Below are 14,274 nucleotides of genomic sequence, written 5' to 3'. Positions count from 1 at the left end.
TTATGGCATAACTGAGAGGACTTGAGGAGCTAATGCATGAAAAGCACTTAGCACAGGCTTGACATTTAGTAAGTTACTCAAGAGTTGGTGATATTGAGTCTATTCTCATTAGGGCCCAATATTAATTTAACAACTTCAAGTCTTATACCAGGAGGGTAATTTTAGGCCTTAGAAAATCCCTGATAGGATGAGCCTTAGACCCTAAGATCTAGCATTACAGATAAATAATACAACTCACAATACCAAGGTCAAGGGTTCTATCCTCACAGAGCACTCAGAAAGCTGTGCCACAGACTCAGAAAACATGTGTCAACTTAAGCAACCTGCACTTGGTCAAAAGACAGAGGTGGAGAGACAATGCAGAAGTACAAAGAAAATCCATTAACAGTAGCAGAAAATTTCCACAGCACTATCTGCAGACTGTGAAGGGCAGCATGTGCTGCAGCGAAGTCTGTGGGTTTATCAGACAAGTTAGTGCTGTGGGCTTAATACACTTCAGACTAAATAAAAAGTCTAATATGTTCTTAAACATTTTTCCCCAGTCTCTTTCTGTGACTTTCCCTGTGTTACTTATCACCCTTGCTTGTTCGGTAGAAGCTATAAGTAAAATACTGCCATTACACAATTTTTTTGGCAAACAGTGAATATCTTCCCTTCCCCACACTTCCATCCCACTCCTGCTGGAAGGGGACTACACCCTAGGGATTAAAAGTGAGGGCTCACATCCCAGCTCAGTCACTTATTTCTAGCTGTATAACCCTGGCCAAATCACTAACCTCTCTCCGTAGTCAGTTTCCTCATTTGTAAAACTAGGACAACAACAGTAGGGTTGTGGTGAGAATTACATCAGCTAATGCACATCAAGCACTTAGCAGAGTGAATGGTACAGAATAAGCGGTCAACAAAGGTTGCATGTTATCATCAATACCCTTATTATTAGATTCAAAGAGATTTAAAATACCACTTGCCAACTATTTGGAAAGTTCTTCAGCAACCTTGGAAGGTCTTCTGACAGTCAGTGAAAGCAGCTGTGAGGTGCTTTTTGGTTCTCAATGTCAACTTGTGAAGTCTAAGCTTACAGAACCGTTGAAACACGTTTTAAATGTCTCCCTCAAAGGTGAGGTGCTTTGTAAAGGTTAAAGACAACAACTGTGTACCCTCTTGTACATGGAATTCCACACGAAGGGTTCTTTCTCGGTGGCCTGCTGACAAGTACAAATATAATCCAACTCTTATTTCTCTCTTTTTTGTGTGTGCGTCCATGTGGCATGCGGGATCTTAGTTCCCCAACCAGGGATTGAACCTGCACCCCCTGTAGTGGAAGTGCAGAGGCTTAACTACTGGACCGCCAGGGAAGCCCCAAACTCTTATTTCTCTTGATTCTGCTCCCACGGCTAATGAATGGCTGCTACTGCTGTCAACTCTGGGTTTTTGAAATGAGGAGATGACAAATGGGCCTTGTGTCATGGGCTTCCTATTACCCACAAATCTTGGTGATTGGTCAGAGGCAATGGCAAGTGATCCTACAGGCACACTCATTTCTTTGCCAATCTGCAAGTTGGAACTGTTTATCTGGGGCAAATTCAGGAAGACTGTTTATCAATGAGGTGAGAAAGAAGTAAACTGGACAGAGCTGCATTTCAAAACCTAATGAAATGTCAAAATGTAACAGGCTATAAAAAAATAAAATAAAAACAAATTGAAAGAAACCTATGGATAAGGTAGCCAGCCCTTTAATAACCTGGATAATACCTAAAGCTTACCTCATTTTTATATTCACATAGAAACATGAATACTCCTAAGAATAAAAACCAAGAGAATAGCTTTCTAACATCTTTAGAACTGAGGCGCATGCAAAATGATGCTTAATGCAACAAGTGAAACGGACTGGATGGCAAAATCTTCCTAAGTCAAAAACCCTGTTATAATGTGCAAATACTTTTAAAAGCTGAAAATATCACCATTCTTTCAGTGTTTGTCTCTCTATCGCAGTGATTTCCAATTAGAACTCTAAAGCATCTTTTGCGACTTCCCTGGTGGTGCAGTGGTTAAGAATCCGCCTGCCAATGCAGGGGACACAGATTCAAGCCCTGGTCCAGGAAGATCCCACATGCCGAGGAGCAACTAAGCCCACGTGCCACAACTACTGAGCTTGCGCTCTAGAGCCCGTAAGCCACAACTACTGAGCCCACGTGCCACCACTAATGAAGCCTGCGCACCTACAGCCCGTGCTCCGCAACAAGAGAAGCCACTGCAACGAGAAGCCCACGCACCGCAAAGAAGAGTAGCCCAAGTTTGCTGCAACTAGAGAAGCATGTGCGCAGCTACGAAGACCTTATGCGCCAAAAATAAATAAGTAGATAAAATACATTTTTAAAAAAAAGAAAGAACTCTAAAGCATCTTTAACGATGCAAGGAGTGTCACAAAACCCCTCCTGTCATCAAAATTTTTTTTAGTTGATTTTATTTTCTAAAATGTTCCAAAGAATACCTAGTAAAAAGAGGATGATACAAGCAGGGGCACGGTTTTATAAAGGCAAATAATAAAACAGGATTAACTTCAGAAAGTTTGGGAACTCTTGTTCTACTGGAATGGTTACTACTGGATAAACAAACACACACAACCCTAGATTTCATACTCAATCCGGTTTATAAAAAATAGCAGGTATGAATTAGAACAGCGTGTCTGCTGATGAATTTAGAAATATTTCTAGAATTACAACAATACTCTAGAACATATCAAGACTCTGAAGTGCAAAATGCAGTAAATCACACACGGCTAGTATCAAACAGTTTCAAAAACACAGTTTCTGTGGCAAAGAGACTTTTAATATCTTAACTTTTACCTGTGCACTAAACTTTATCAGCACCATATACTGATTTGGAGTAGAGTCTCTGATGATTTTCATTTGTTCAATTACTTCATTAAATGGGGCGACAAACTTCATAAGGTCATGACTGGTCATTGTAGCAGGGACTGTGAGAATACACAGCATGGCACTGCGCCTCACATCTTCTTTTAAGGAAGTCATCTTACTAATAAGACAATAATTAGACTGTCTTGAATAGATGAGGTATAGTTAGTGCAAACAACACTAATTACACAACTTTTATGTCCAAGAAAAAAAAGTGTAATGCTTTATAAATCAAGTTAAACAGCTTGTTATTTTACCTGAAAATACACACTACGTGGGTAAATGCAGAATCCCTTAAACACACCTGCAATGGAGTTTAAGGTAAGCTTTGAAATGTTCTACATTATACCCAGCACTGATATTTTTAATCTTCAGTTAAAGGCTTGTTATGGTTATAAATCTCCATCAGGCAAATTTGCAGTTTGTGTTTTGCTCTCATTAGTTTTCTAGTAAGAACTATCCTTAGATAATGTAGAAGCATAACTCAAACTATGGACTTCTCTCAAAGGGTCTCAAAGAGAAAAGAGCTCTAAATATAGGAAGGAAAATTCTGAACCATGAGAATGTGACTCTGAAGATTACAGAAAGTGTTGCTGGGTTGGAATAGCTGGAATAGAGGGGAAAGAAAAACCTCCCACAATGCAATTTGCTTTTGAAATGCTGCAAACTCACTTCAATAGCTGTGATCCAAAATGGCTACTCAAGTATTCTGCTTCCCAGTGGGAACCTAGCAAACAAGTTAGGACAAGGACAGCCTTTAAAGAGACCAGCTACCAATTATCCAAGGAGCTGGTGGCCCAGCTTGTAGACTAGCAAAACCCTTCCTTTCCTTTGGCCTCCAGCAAGCCTTGTTTGGACCACAGAAAGGGGTAAAATGACGTGATGAAATTGCAACCCATTATGTGACTTCTTAGCAGCTTCTTTAGCAAAGACTTGGTGGGAACATGAGTCTACAATGACGTCATGGATCATTTAGAATTTTTCTTTTCTTTTCTTTTTTATCTTCCTTCCTTTCAATTTCCCAATCACCTGCATGCCTACCTTCTCAGGGAATATTTTCCTAGGTATTTTCTCAAGTGAATCTACACGATTCTTTCCTAAGAAGCTTTGACCCAATGTATGAGATTTAACCATATATAAAACATCTAAGAATTCTTTAACACACAGTATATGAAACTACTATCCCTTTGAAGCTTAAAATACCCACTTCCCTTCAGGGCAAGAGATTTTTCTCTGCCCTGTGGCAAAAAACAGACAAACTCAAAAGAGAAAAGGATTTTCTTACTTTGTCTTGTATAGATGCATAATACCATGAACTATTTCAACGGAGGGGTTTCCACTGAAGAACGAAATCTGGTCTGGAAGCTGTTTGGATGGAGAATCGGGAGCAGTGTTTATGCCTTCTTTACTTTGCTCTTTACTTCTCTGTGCAGTGGGTGATGCTTCTGAAGACTTCCTGTCTTCCCCTGTAGCTTTCAGCTCATCTTTCACAAACCAAAAATTGGATTATAAACTGATAAGAAATATGCTAAAGGACTCTAATCAGATGAAAACTTTGAGTAGAAGAATAAACTTTGGAAGAGAAACTGTAATGTACTGCACTAAGAACTACATTCACAGAACAGCAGAGCTGTGGGGGCATCTCAGCTGGGAAGTGCTCTTCGCCCGCCCCCTGCCCCAAATGTCATTAACACCCTCAGAGACTCAACAGTGGCCTTTACATTTAGAAGTACCATAATAAGGCAGGTGTCTTCCATCGTGCACTCCTAAGTGGGATAAATATTCAGGGCTGTGAAGTTCGAAAACCAAACCTACCAGTTCTCCACGCTGGAGATGCAATACACTTCCATTCCCCTGGATGGAATGAGCTGGCAGAGCAGGGGGAGTCACAACGTGTTTACCTGGATTCAACATGATCTGCCCCTGACCTATGTGGTAAGTAGCTCTCCTCACTGAGCAGAGCTGTCAACCTAGCTTGTTAGGATTGACTTAGGAGAAATATTTAGAGAAGCTGAAAGGCGGCCTAACGACCTCATGTAAGGCACAAAGGCAGTAAAAGATAAAAGTATGTTTCATTGAACACTGCGTATAAAACAGACAACCGTGGGTTTACGTTACAAAAGATAGTCTTCTAGGGTTTTAGGAAGCATACCTGGGTTGGCCTTCATGGTCTCAATGATCATATCTGTCATTTCTCGACGGCCAAGATGCTGATGTATGATCGCTGCTTTCTCCCCTGGTGATTTCCCTTCTAAACAGGCTACAGCTGAAGCTAGTGTCTTCTTTTTGATCTCCTCATCAGACATTTCCCCGACTAAAGAACACATGAATGATTAATACCTGATAATAAAACAAGCTCCTTCCTACTCTCAATGTATCCATCCATAGGTTTTCCTTTTCTGTCTGCTGCCCTCCCCCAAGACTGTAAGATGCCTTTGCAGTGGCCATCTCACTTACCTCTGGGGCTCCTGCAGTGCCTGACAGTCAATTAATGCCCGGTGCAATAAACTCAGCAATGCAGGACTGCTCTAGTGAAAACCAGGCACTTTAAAGTAAATGAATGAGATAAAAGCTTTGAGAGTGATTATGCTCAGATGAACCAACATTTTAGTAACACCTGTGGAGTGAAACTGTGTGTTGAGCCCCAAATGAAGGCATCAAGTCCACGAATAAACAAAACTTTTAAAAACTTTTGGGGGTAGTCTTCTTAAACACCCTATGTTATCATGCCCTGGAAATCCATGATCATTGTCTTAAATCACTAAAACACACAAAAATGGAAAAGGAATTAGGAAACTCGACTGGAATATCATTAATATAGGCTCTATCAGAGCAGAGATCAGGCCTGTCTTGCCCATCACTGTATCCCTTGCACCTACAGTGTCTACCACACATTGGAAGCTCTTTAAAGATCTGTTGAATAAATTAACGAAGCAATGACTGACCCACGTAGAAATGTATACGTGGCCTATGTCAATTTAGTTGACTTTCAGAACTCAGTAGCCTATTAAATCACATTCAGTCTTTAATTTGCAGCTTCAAAACTCACATACTCAGGGAAGTTTCCAATGACACCATCCCTACCAGCCCCAGGCCCCTTCCCCAAACCAAACACATACTCTTGTAATAGCTTTCCAAACTCTTTTTTCCTTTCCTTCACCACATTTGTCACAGCTGTAATTCTACATTTATTATTATTTTTAATTAATTAATTATTTTTGGCTGTGCTGGGTCTTCGTTGTGGCGTGCAGGCTTTCTGTAGTTGTGGCGAGCGGGGGCTGCCCTCCATTGCGGTGCGCGGGCGTCTCGTCGCGGTGGCTTCTCTTGCTGAGGCGCGCAGGCTCAGTAGTTGTGGCGCACGGGCTTAGCTGCTCCGCGGCATGTGGGACCTTCACCGACCAGGGCTCGACCCCGTGTCCCCTGCACTGGCAGGGGGATTCTTAACCACTGCGCCACCAGGAAAGTCCCTACGTTTATTTTGTAATTATTTACTTCATCTGTCTCCATGAACTGAACTGCTGGTGCCATTAAAGCAAGAACCACATCCCTTTCCGCACACAACTAAAGCTCCGTGAACATTCAAAAACTTTTTTTTTTTTTTTTTTTTTTTTGCGGTACGCGAGCCTCTCACTGTTGTGGCCTCTCCCGTTGCGGAGCACAGGCTCAGCACGCGCAGGCTCAGCGGCCATGGCTCACGGGCCCAGCCGCTCCGCGGCATGTGGGATCTTCCCGGACCGGGGCACGAACCCGTGTCCCCTGCATCGGCAGGTGGACTCTCAACCACTGCGCCACCAGGGAAGCCCCAAAAACTATTTCTTGAACGAATGTTGTTGTTAGGTAATTGTTGGAGGTCCAAGGAGCAGAGCCACACCTGCATTCCCCACTGAGGCGGCTGTGTGGCTGGGAATGAAGAGCTCAGACTCTCAAGTCCAGCTCTCCGAGGTAGAATACCCGTTTTGCCACTGACTAATGATCGTGGGCAAGGCACTTAATCCCTGGGCTTCAGCTTCCCAGTTCTGTAAAAAGGTCATACACCCATCTAACTAACAGAGTTATATGAAGATAATTGGAAACAGTGCACACGAAGTGTTTAGTACAGTGTTCGGACACCAGAAGTGTACACGTTTTAATTACAAGTATAACTATTGCTACAGGGCGCTTAAATAGTCTTTCTAAGAGGAACGATTTAATTAAACCAGAGGCCATCAGCGAGCTGAGGATTCCGTCTCTGCCTTCACAAAACGTAGAGGAAACCAACTCGCACAACTCGGCCCCAACCCAGGGCGGAGAGAGCGACGCGCCAAATATAAACAGAGTCCCGATGGGGAGGCACCAGGAAGGGCTTCCCAGAGGTGACATCTGGGAAGACCTCCTAAGGATGGAGGGAATGAGAAGGATCCCAACCACCTCTCGGCTTCCTCCTGAGGCGAAAGCCCTCGTCGCGGCCCTTCCTCGCACCCGAACTCTGGGAGGACGAGCCCCCGGGGCCCAGGCGCGGGCTACAGGGGAGGCGGCAAGGCCGCGGACTCACCAGCGGCGCTGAAGCCGAAGCCGGTGGGGACCGGTGAGTGTTCTGCGAGCTCCAGGCGGATGACAACCAGTGACACACTCATAGGGCAGGCGCTGGTCGGCGCGAGCCCCGACGGGCTCAGGCGAGGCTGGGAGACGAGCCTTGAGGCCGAGCGGCCCGGGGCGAGCAGCGCCGCCGCCGCGCCTCTGCTCCGCCGCAGCCGCCTCAGCAGCAGCAGCTCCGAGGGCCAACCTCCGAGCCACAACACCCTCTGCTTCCGCCTCCCGGCCGCCGTTCCTGACCCGTGAGGTTACGCATGCTCGGATCAGCGCGCCCTCTGATTGGGTGCAGGGACAGGCACGTGACTGGCGTGTCTGCGGGGAGGTGAGCCTGCGCTCCTCGGGACGGGATCTCGAAGAGTTCGTGGAGGTGGCACGTCACTGGGATACCGGAAGCTGTGCCCCCAGTAGGCGAATCGGTGGGTGTGCGCCCAGACCCGAGTTAGCCTATCTGAGAGACCTCGCCCTCATCCCAGCTCATCTGACGGCGAGGGGTCTTTGGCTCCGCGAGGTCTCCGAATTGTCCGCGGAACCCGCGCCCTGCAGAGAGCTCTGGCCTCTTTTTGTCCTGTTTGATCTCTCGCTCTAGCTGTAGGCAGGGTTGCTTTGTGTCAGCCACGCTTTACAGACAGGTGCGCTGAGGCTCAGAGAGTTGAATACGCTTCTCTGAGGACCCATCGGGAGTCGGGACTCGATTGCAGGGTTTCTGATTCTGTTAAGGTATGGCGGTGGGCTGGTTAAAAGCCCAAAGCTGGAGACACATCTGGGTCCCACTCCCTGCCCCATCTCTTCACAGATGTGTACTGAGGGTGAATGAGATGAACACGCAGTTCCTGTTATTATTGAGTAGACCCTGTTCACCTGTTTTGTGACCTTGAGTTAGATTTTGCGTAAAATTGGGATAATATCCCTATACAGCTGTGATGATGAAATGAGTAGAGCCTGTGGCTCTATTTACATCAGTTTTTCTGAGAGTCAGCATTCTTTCCAGTACCTCAGACTGCCTTTAGCATGTAGACATGGAGAGCCACAGTCAATACATACATGGCACATATGTGACAGAACGCTGTTCTAGGTATATGCTACCATTACATGTAAGGTGTGTCACAGCACGTCGTGGACATGTGTAGGTGTGTGGACTGTATGTGCATATAATGTGACCAAATGCTATTTATAGCTTGTGACTGCACCCTATGAATTAGTTTCAGTATACACTGTTTATATCAGTGTTTCTCAACCTCTGCACTATTAACATTATTGGACTCAATAATTCTTTGGGGTGTGTGTATGTCCTGTGCTTTATAGGATATTTAGCAACAACCCTGCCCTGACCCACTAGGTACCAGTAGCATGTCCCAAGTGGTGACTACCAAAAATGTCTCCAGACATTCTCAAACGTCCCCTTGGAGCCAAAATTGCCCCCACTGACCGTCTGATTTTTTTGAAACTGCATATGCCATTTGCACCTGCTATATGCGTATAATATATGAGACCTCATGAAGTTTTTTAAAAATTATTAAAAAATTTTTTTGGCCACGCCACTTGGCATGTGGGATCATAGTTCCCCAACCAGGGATCAAACCCGTGCCCCCTGCAGTGGAAGTGTGGAGTCTTAACCACTGGACCTCCAGGGAAGTCCCTTATGTGAACTTTTAAATAGTATATTACAGTAGTAGATAACATTTAATGGTGTGCCAGGCACTAGAGTGCTTTACATACTTTATCTTACGTAATTGTAACAGCAACTTCATGAGACAGGTAGTATAATTGTTCCCATTTTAACGGAAGAGGAACCTGCGGCTCAGAGAGAGCCACTTGCTCAGGACCTCACACTTAGCAAGTGGCAGAGCTAGACTTTGAACCCAGGCAATCTGATTCCAGAGCCAACACTCAATCTCTACTAAACTATCTCTTTAATATGTGGAAACATACACTATGTGTGCATATTTATGAAAGCATGATTTAGATAGCAAATCTGCATCATCATACTGATCTCATTCTGAGAGACAGAGAGAAGACATATTCTTTACGGTGGAGGAGGAAAATGCCAGTTCCAGAGAACTAGAATTATTCTCGAGATGGGCAAATTGGGCTTGTTACACTTCTTTGTGGCTGCCAACCACTATGCCTGCCCGCTGTGTTCCCCTATTTTCTTTTTTTTTAATATTTAAATTTTATTTATTTATTTTTGGCTGCGTTGGGTCTTCGTTGCTGCGCACAGGCTTTCTCTAGTTGTGGCGAGCAAGGGCTACTCTTCTTTGCGGGGCGCGGGCTTCTCATTGCAGTGGCTTCTCTTCTTGCGGAGCACGGGCTCTAGGCACGTGGGCTTCAGTAGTTGTGGTACGTGGGCTCAGTAGTTGTGGCTCTCGGGCTCTAGAGTGCAGGCTAAGTAGTTGCGGCACACAGGCTTAGTTGCTCTGCGCCATGTGGGGTCTTCCCGGACCAGGGCTGAACCCATGTCCCCTGCATTGGCAGGCGGATTCTTAACCACTGTGCCACCAAGGAAGGTTATCCCCTATTTTCTGATTCATCCAGTTTATTCATCCTTCCAACTCATGTTTCTACTGAGCATGTGCTATGTGTCTAGACACCATGCTAGGTCCTAGGGGATGGATATATACAAAGATGAAGTAAGATAGGTCTTTCCTTAAGGAGCTGATAAGTAGAGAAGCAGAGAGAGTTGAAAACAGGAACTGTGTGATGGGGTAAGTGCCCTAGTGAAGGTATGGAGAAGAAGCAATGAGAGTGAAAAAAAAAAAGTAGTTTCAGAGTCTTCCAGGAAAAAGAAAGACTAACCTCTCTAGAGGAGGAAAAGCTGAGGCTGTGATGTAAAAAAGAGTGTAAATTTACCAGCAGATAAACAGGTGAAGACATTCCAGTCAGTGGGCATGTACCACGGGGGTACCAGGAGGTATGAGAAATCACAGCGCTAACCTGCTCCAAAGAGAGCATTGGGAAGTGGCCACAACAGAACTATCATCTCTAGTTGGAAGGAAGAAGCAACGTAGTCGTGGGAGCGTTGCCCACTTATCCATTAGCAGGATTATGAGGAGGCCAGTGTCCTCAATGAGGATGAAAGTCAGCCCTTTAGGTCCAGAGACAGTTTTCATCTCTGTTAAGCCCTCACAGAGAATGTGTTGACACTTTTAGGAGCCTATAAATAAATTTCTCCTTCCACCACTAACTTTGGCGATGGTGTAGGAACGTAGGTAAAACCCAAAATGCAAATCAGTCTTTACATTTTTCATTTCAGCATTCATGCCCCAATCCAGCAAATTTCCAATTACATAAGAAGCACATTATATCATCTTGAACATTTGCTTCTTAAGAATCCTTTCTTTAGGTGGCTGTCTGGCCAGATACAGTTATTTGATACCTTAATAAAGAATGGCATCATGAATACTTCTAAAAAAAAAAAAGAATCCTTTCTTTCCTTTCTTTAGGGACTTCCCTGGTGGTCCAGTGGTTAAGACTCTGCGCTCCCAATACAGGGGGCCGTGTTGGATCCCTGGTCAGGGAACTAGATCCCGCATGCCGGCGCTAAAAATTGTGCACTTCGCAATGAAGATCCCGCATGCAGCGCAGCCAAATAAATAAATACATATTTTTTAAAAAAGAATTCTTTCTTTAGAATCTTACATAGTTTATTTAGTCCTTATGGTGGCACTGAAGTGACTCCCATGAATAGGCAGGCTGTCTTATCAACCTGTTTTGCTCTAACTTGCTTCTTAGTAAGCTTTTTAACCATAGACATCGCATGAGAAGCTTCAAGATTTTCAAGTGGAACTGACTGCAGATAGAATTTGGTTTAATTATTTTGGTTTTTTCCCAGGTTTTTATTTCAGACTTACAGAAAAGTTGAAGAATAGTACAGTGATCTCTCATGTACCCTTCATCGTGTACCCTTCACCAAGATTGATTAATTATTACCATTTTGCCGCATTTGATTTATGTCTATACATGTTTATATATCTCTATACATGTGTACCTGTTACGTGTATTTTGTTTTTTTTCCCTGAACTTTTTGAAAGTAAGTGTAGAAAAGAGGCAATGGAGAACAATCAGAAGGACATCGCCCTGCTCTGTAGGAGGGGTGATGGTGTGGTGGCATCGCGAGTGCTAGGAGGAGGTGGGTACAGGGCATCCTGCTCATTGGTCTCTTCTGGTAGCCAGAAGAGGTTTCATGAAGGAAGTGACAGGTCAACTACAGCCTAAAGGACAATTTGCAATTAGCCACGTAACAGATGGAAGGGAGCATTCAGGCCAAGGAAACACCACACCCGAAGGCCTGGCAGCAGGAGGAGAGCATCACGTGTTTGAGGAAGCTGCCGTGGACCTGAGTGTCCCGATCACCCAGGTTAAGGTGAAATATGAGGGAGAGCTGCGGCCGAAAGGGGAGAGGCAGAACTCAGAGGGCCTTTTCAGGCAGGTTAAGGAACTGAGAGTTTATCTTGAGGCCAGTGGGGAGCCATTGGAGGTTTTAAATGGGGTTAGGATATGATCAACTTTGCAACCTTGAATGATAACTGGTTGAAGAGTGAAGAAAGAATGAGGTTTGAGAAGAGGCGGGGGACCAGTTAGGAGGCCATTGCAAAGGTCCGTGGTTGAGATCACGCAGTGAGAGTGGAGAGAGGTAGATGGAGAGCTTCGGGAGGAAGGATGGGCCGCGCACAGCACCCGGAGTGGAGGCGTCTGGCTGGAGGACTGAGGGAAGTCGGGGTGAATCCAGTTTTCCAGCTTGGGCGGCTGGGAGAACGGTGGAGCCCTTTCCTGAGCCAAGGAACGTAGGCAAGGAGTGGTCAGGGAGGGCGGAGATACTGCGTTCCGCTCTGGTGGTGTCTGAAGCACTGGTTGGAGGTTAGAGGAGGTGTGCAGGTGCCACCCTGAGCACCAGGGTGGAGGTCTGCTTGGAGGCAGTGACGGCAAACTGTGTCCTGTGCCTTCTCCGCAGCCTTGGCCCCAACATGTGCCTAAGGCGGCTTTTGCAGTCTGCACAGCTCCAGCGGGCTTGGAGGGCGGTCTTCGTGAAACATGGCCAGGGCAGGCACCAGGGAGCCTGGCGATGGACACATTCTGGAGGCGGCACCTACAGAGCAGTGATTTTTGACATGGGCGGAGTTCTCATTCCTTCTCCAGGGAGAGTGGCTGCAGGTGAGCTCTTCACTCTACTTCACCTTTGGAGACTGCGGTGGGTAGGGGTGGGGGAAAGGAGTGTGGTGAGGGGAGATGGCAGTGTGTCCCAGTGGGTACTATACTTGCTCTTGAATCAAATTCCAAGCAACAGTTAGTGGCTGAGTATCTTGGGCAAATTATTTAACTGCTCTGAGTCTTAGTTTCCTCATCATTAAATTACGGCTAATGATAGTACCTACCTCTTGGGGTTGGAGGAGTGTTAAATGAGATTATTCATGGAGAGCACTTGATTAGCAGGGTGAGTGCTTGGCTCATCTGAAATTCTCAATAAACTGATGATCTGCTAGTGTTATTGTTGTTAATGTTACTGGTGGAATTTAACTACCTTTCCCTGAGAACTACTTCTGAATCCTGAAATCCTCTCTGCCCCACCCTCCCCGCTTTTATCATAGCCTTTCCTTTTCCACCAACCTCCCTTCTAAACCTGCTTTTGCTACTACAAGATCAAACCTCTAGGCTCAGATCCTTCCTTTTTCAGCCCCTCCTGGTATTACCTTTTTACCTACTCAGTTCAACTGACTTAAGTGTGATTTGTTTGGCTTGAAGTGTTAGAAAACCTAACAAAACAGTGACTGAACCAAGACTGAAGTTAATTTCTCTTGCACGTGGAAGTCCAGGTGTGTGGTCTGGGCCAGTGTGTTGCTCTGTGATGTCAGCACCCTGGGCTCTTTTCATTGTGTTGCTGTGCTGTGAGTGCACTTCATTTCCACTTGCATCGCATGGCTCAGGCTTGGCTGCCTCACTTTCTGCCATCACATTCCCACTCTAGCCAGCGGGAAGGAAGAAGGACCAAACAGCTGTCCCTGTTCTTTTGACTTACTGTGGTTCCTGATTGGGCAGTTTTCTATGCTAAATCAACCCAACTTCAGGTTTTCTGTGCCCCTGGTTGCAAAATTACCCAGCTCTGGGCTTCCCTGGTGGCGCAGTGGTTGCGCGTCCGCCTGCCGATGCAGGGGAACCGGGTTCGCGCCCCGGTCTGGGAGGAACCCGCATGCCGCGGAGCGGCTGGGCCCGTGAGCCATGGCCGCTGAGCCTGCGCGTCCAGAGCCTGTGCTCCGCAACGGGAGAGGCCACGGCAGGGGGAGGCCCGCAGACCACAAAAAAAAAAAAAAATCACCCAGCTCTGCTAACTGGTTAGGTGAGTTTTTTTTTTTTGTTTTTTTTTTTTTTTAGCTCCAGCTGCAGTTGAGCCCTCAGCCTCTCTATTCCTCCACTCATATTCCTCTTGCATTCACTACAGGGCTGTTCCAAACCGGCCCCCCCCACCCCCGGAGCCATCATACTTCCCCAGACCAAACCTTCATACTTGGCAGACAGCCAAGTCTCCTTTTACAGAGAACATAAAGATTACTTAGCAGGAATTTTCTCAGCCTTCTCCAGAATATCTTGAGAACCTAGTCACTCCTTCCCACTGCCACTGCCTCTACACAAGTTAGATGCCTAAATTCTCCCGCCTGCACTGGCACATCAGCCCCCTAACTCCTAACTCCACCTCTGGCCTTCTGGGTTTTGCACCACCTTGCACACAGTGCCTGGAACTGCCCTTCTGAAACACACATCTTATCCCTTCCCTCTCCTGCTTCAAATCCTTGAGGGC

The 14,274-nt window shown here is 45.8% G+C and overlaps 2 protein-coding genes across 3 annotated transcripts in view; one reads left to right on the top strand and one right to left on the bottom strand.

Moving 5' to 3' along the window:
• Positions 1 to 7,687, bottom strand: part of BRAP (BRCA1 associated protein) — a 30,812-nt gene extending 23,125 nt beyond the window's left edge. Inside the window, exons 1-5 of one of the 2 annotated variants that reach the window (XM_024120712.3) lie at positions 7,447 to 7,535; positions 5,373 to 5,460; positions 5,068 to 5,229; positions 4,201 to 4,399; positions 2,847 to 3,036 (exon numbers count right to left, since the gene is read on the bottom strand). In XM_024120712.3, coding sequence (XP_023976480.1) covers positions 2,847 to 3,036; positions 4,201 to 4,399; positions 5,068 to 5,221 — 543 coding nt within the window. In that variant the 5' untranslated portion in view covers positions 5,222 to 5,229; positions 5,373 to 5,460; positions 7,447 to 7,535. Of the gene's footprint in view, positions 1 to 2,846; positions 3,037 to 4,200; positions 4,400 to 5,067; positions 5,230 to 5,372; positions 5,461 to 7,446 lie in introns of both variants that reach the window. The other variant, XM_024120713.3, reaches the window with a different exon arrangement.
• A 123-nt stretch (positions 7,688 to 7,810) lies between these two features.
• Positions 7,811 to 14,274, top strand: part of ACAD10 (acyl-CoA dehydrogenase family member 10) — a 52,615-nt gene continuing 46,151 nt past the window's right edge. The window contains 2 exon segments of the mRNA XM_028480560.2: positions 7,811 to 7,903; positions 12,436 to 12,635. Coding sequence (XP_028336361.1) covers positions 12,449 to 12,635 — 187 coding nt within the window. The 5' untranslated portion in view covers positions 7,811 to 7,903; positions 12,436 to 12,448.

The sequence above is a fragment of the Physeter macrocephalus genome, chromosome 19 (assembly GCF_002837175.3).
Source record: "Physeter macrocephalus isolate SW-GA chromosome 19, ASM283717v5, whole genome shotgun sequence".
Taxonomy (NCBI): Eukaryota; Metazoa; Chordata; class Mammalia; order Artiodactyla; family Physeteridae; genus Physeter; species Physeter macrocephalus.
Note: the sequence above shows the minus strand (reverse complement) of the source record. Positions and strands in the feature narration are given on the sequence as shown.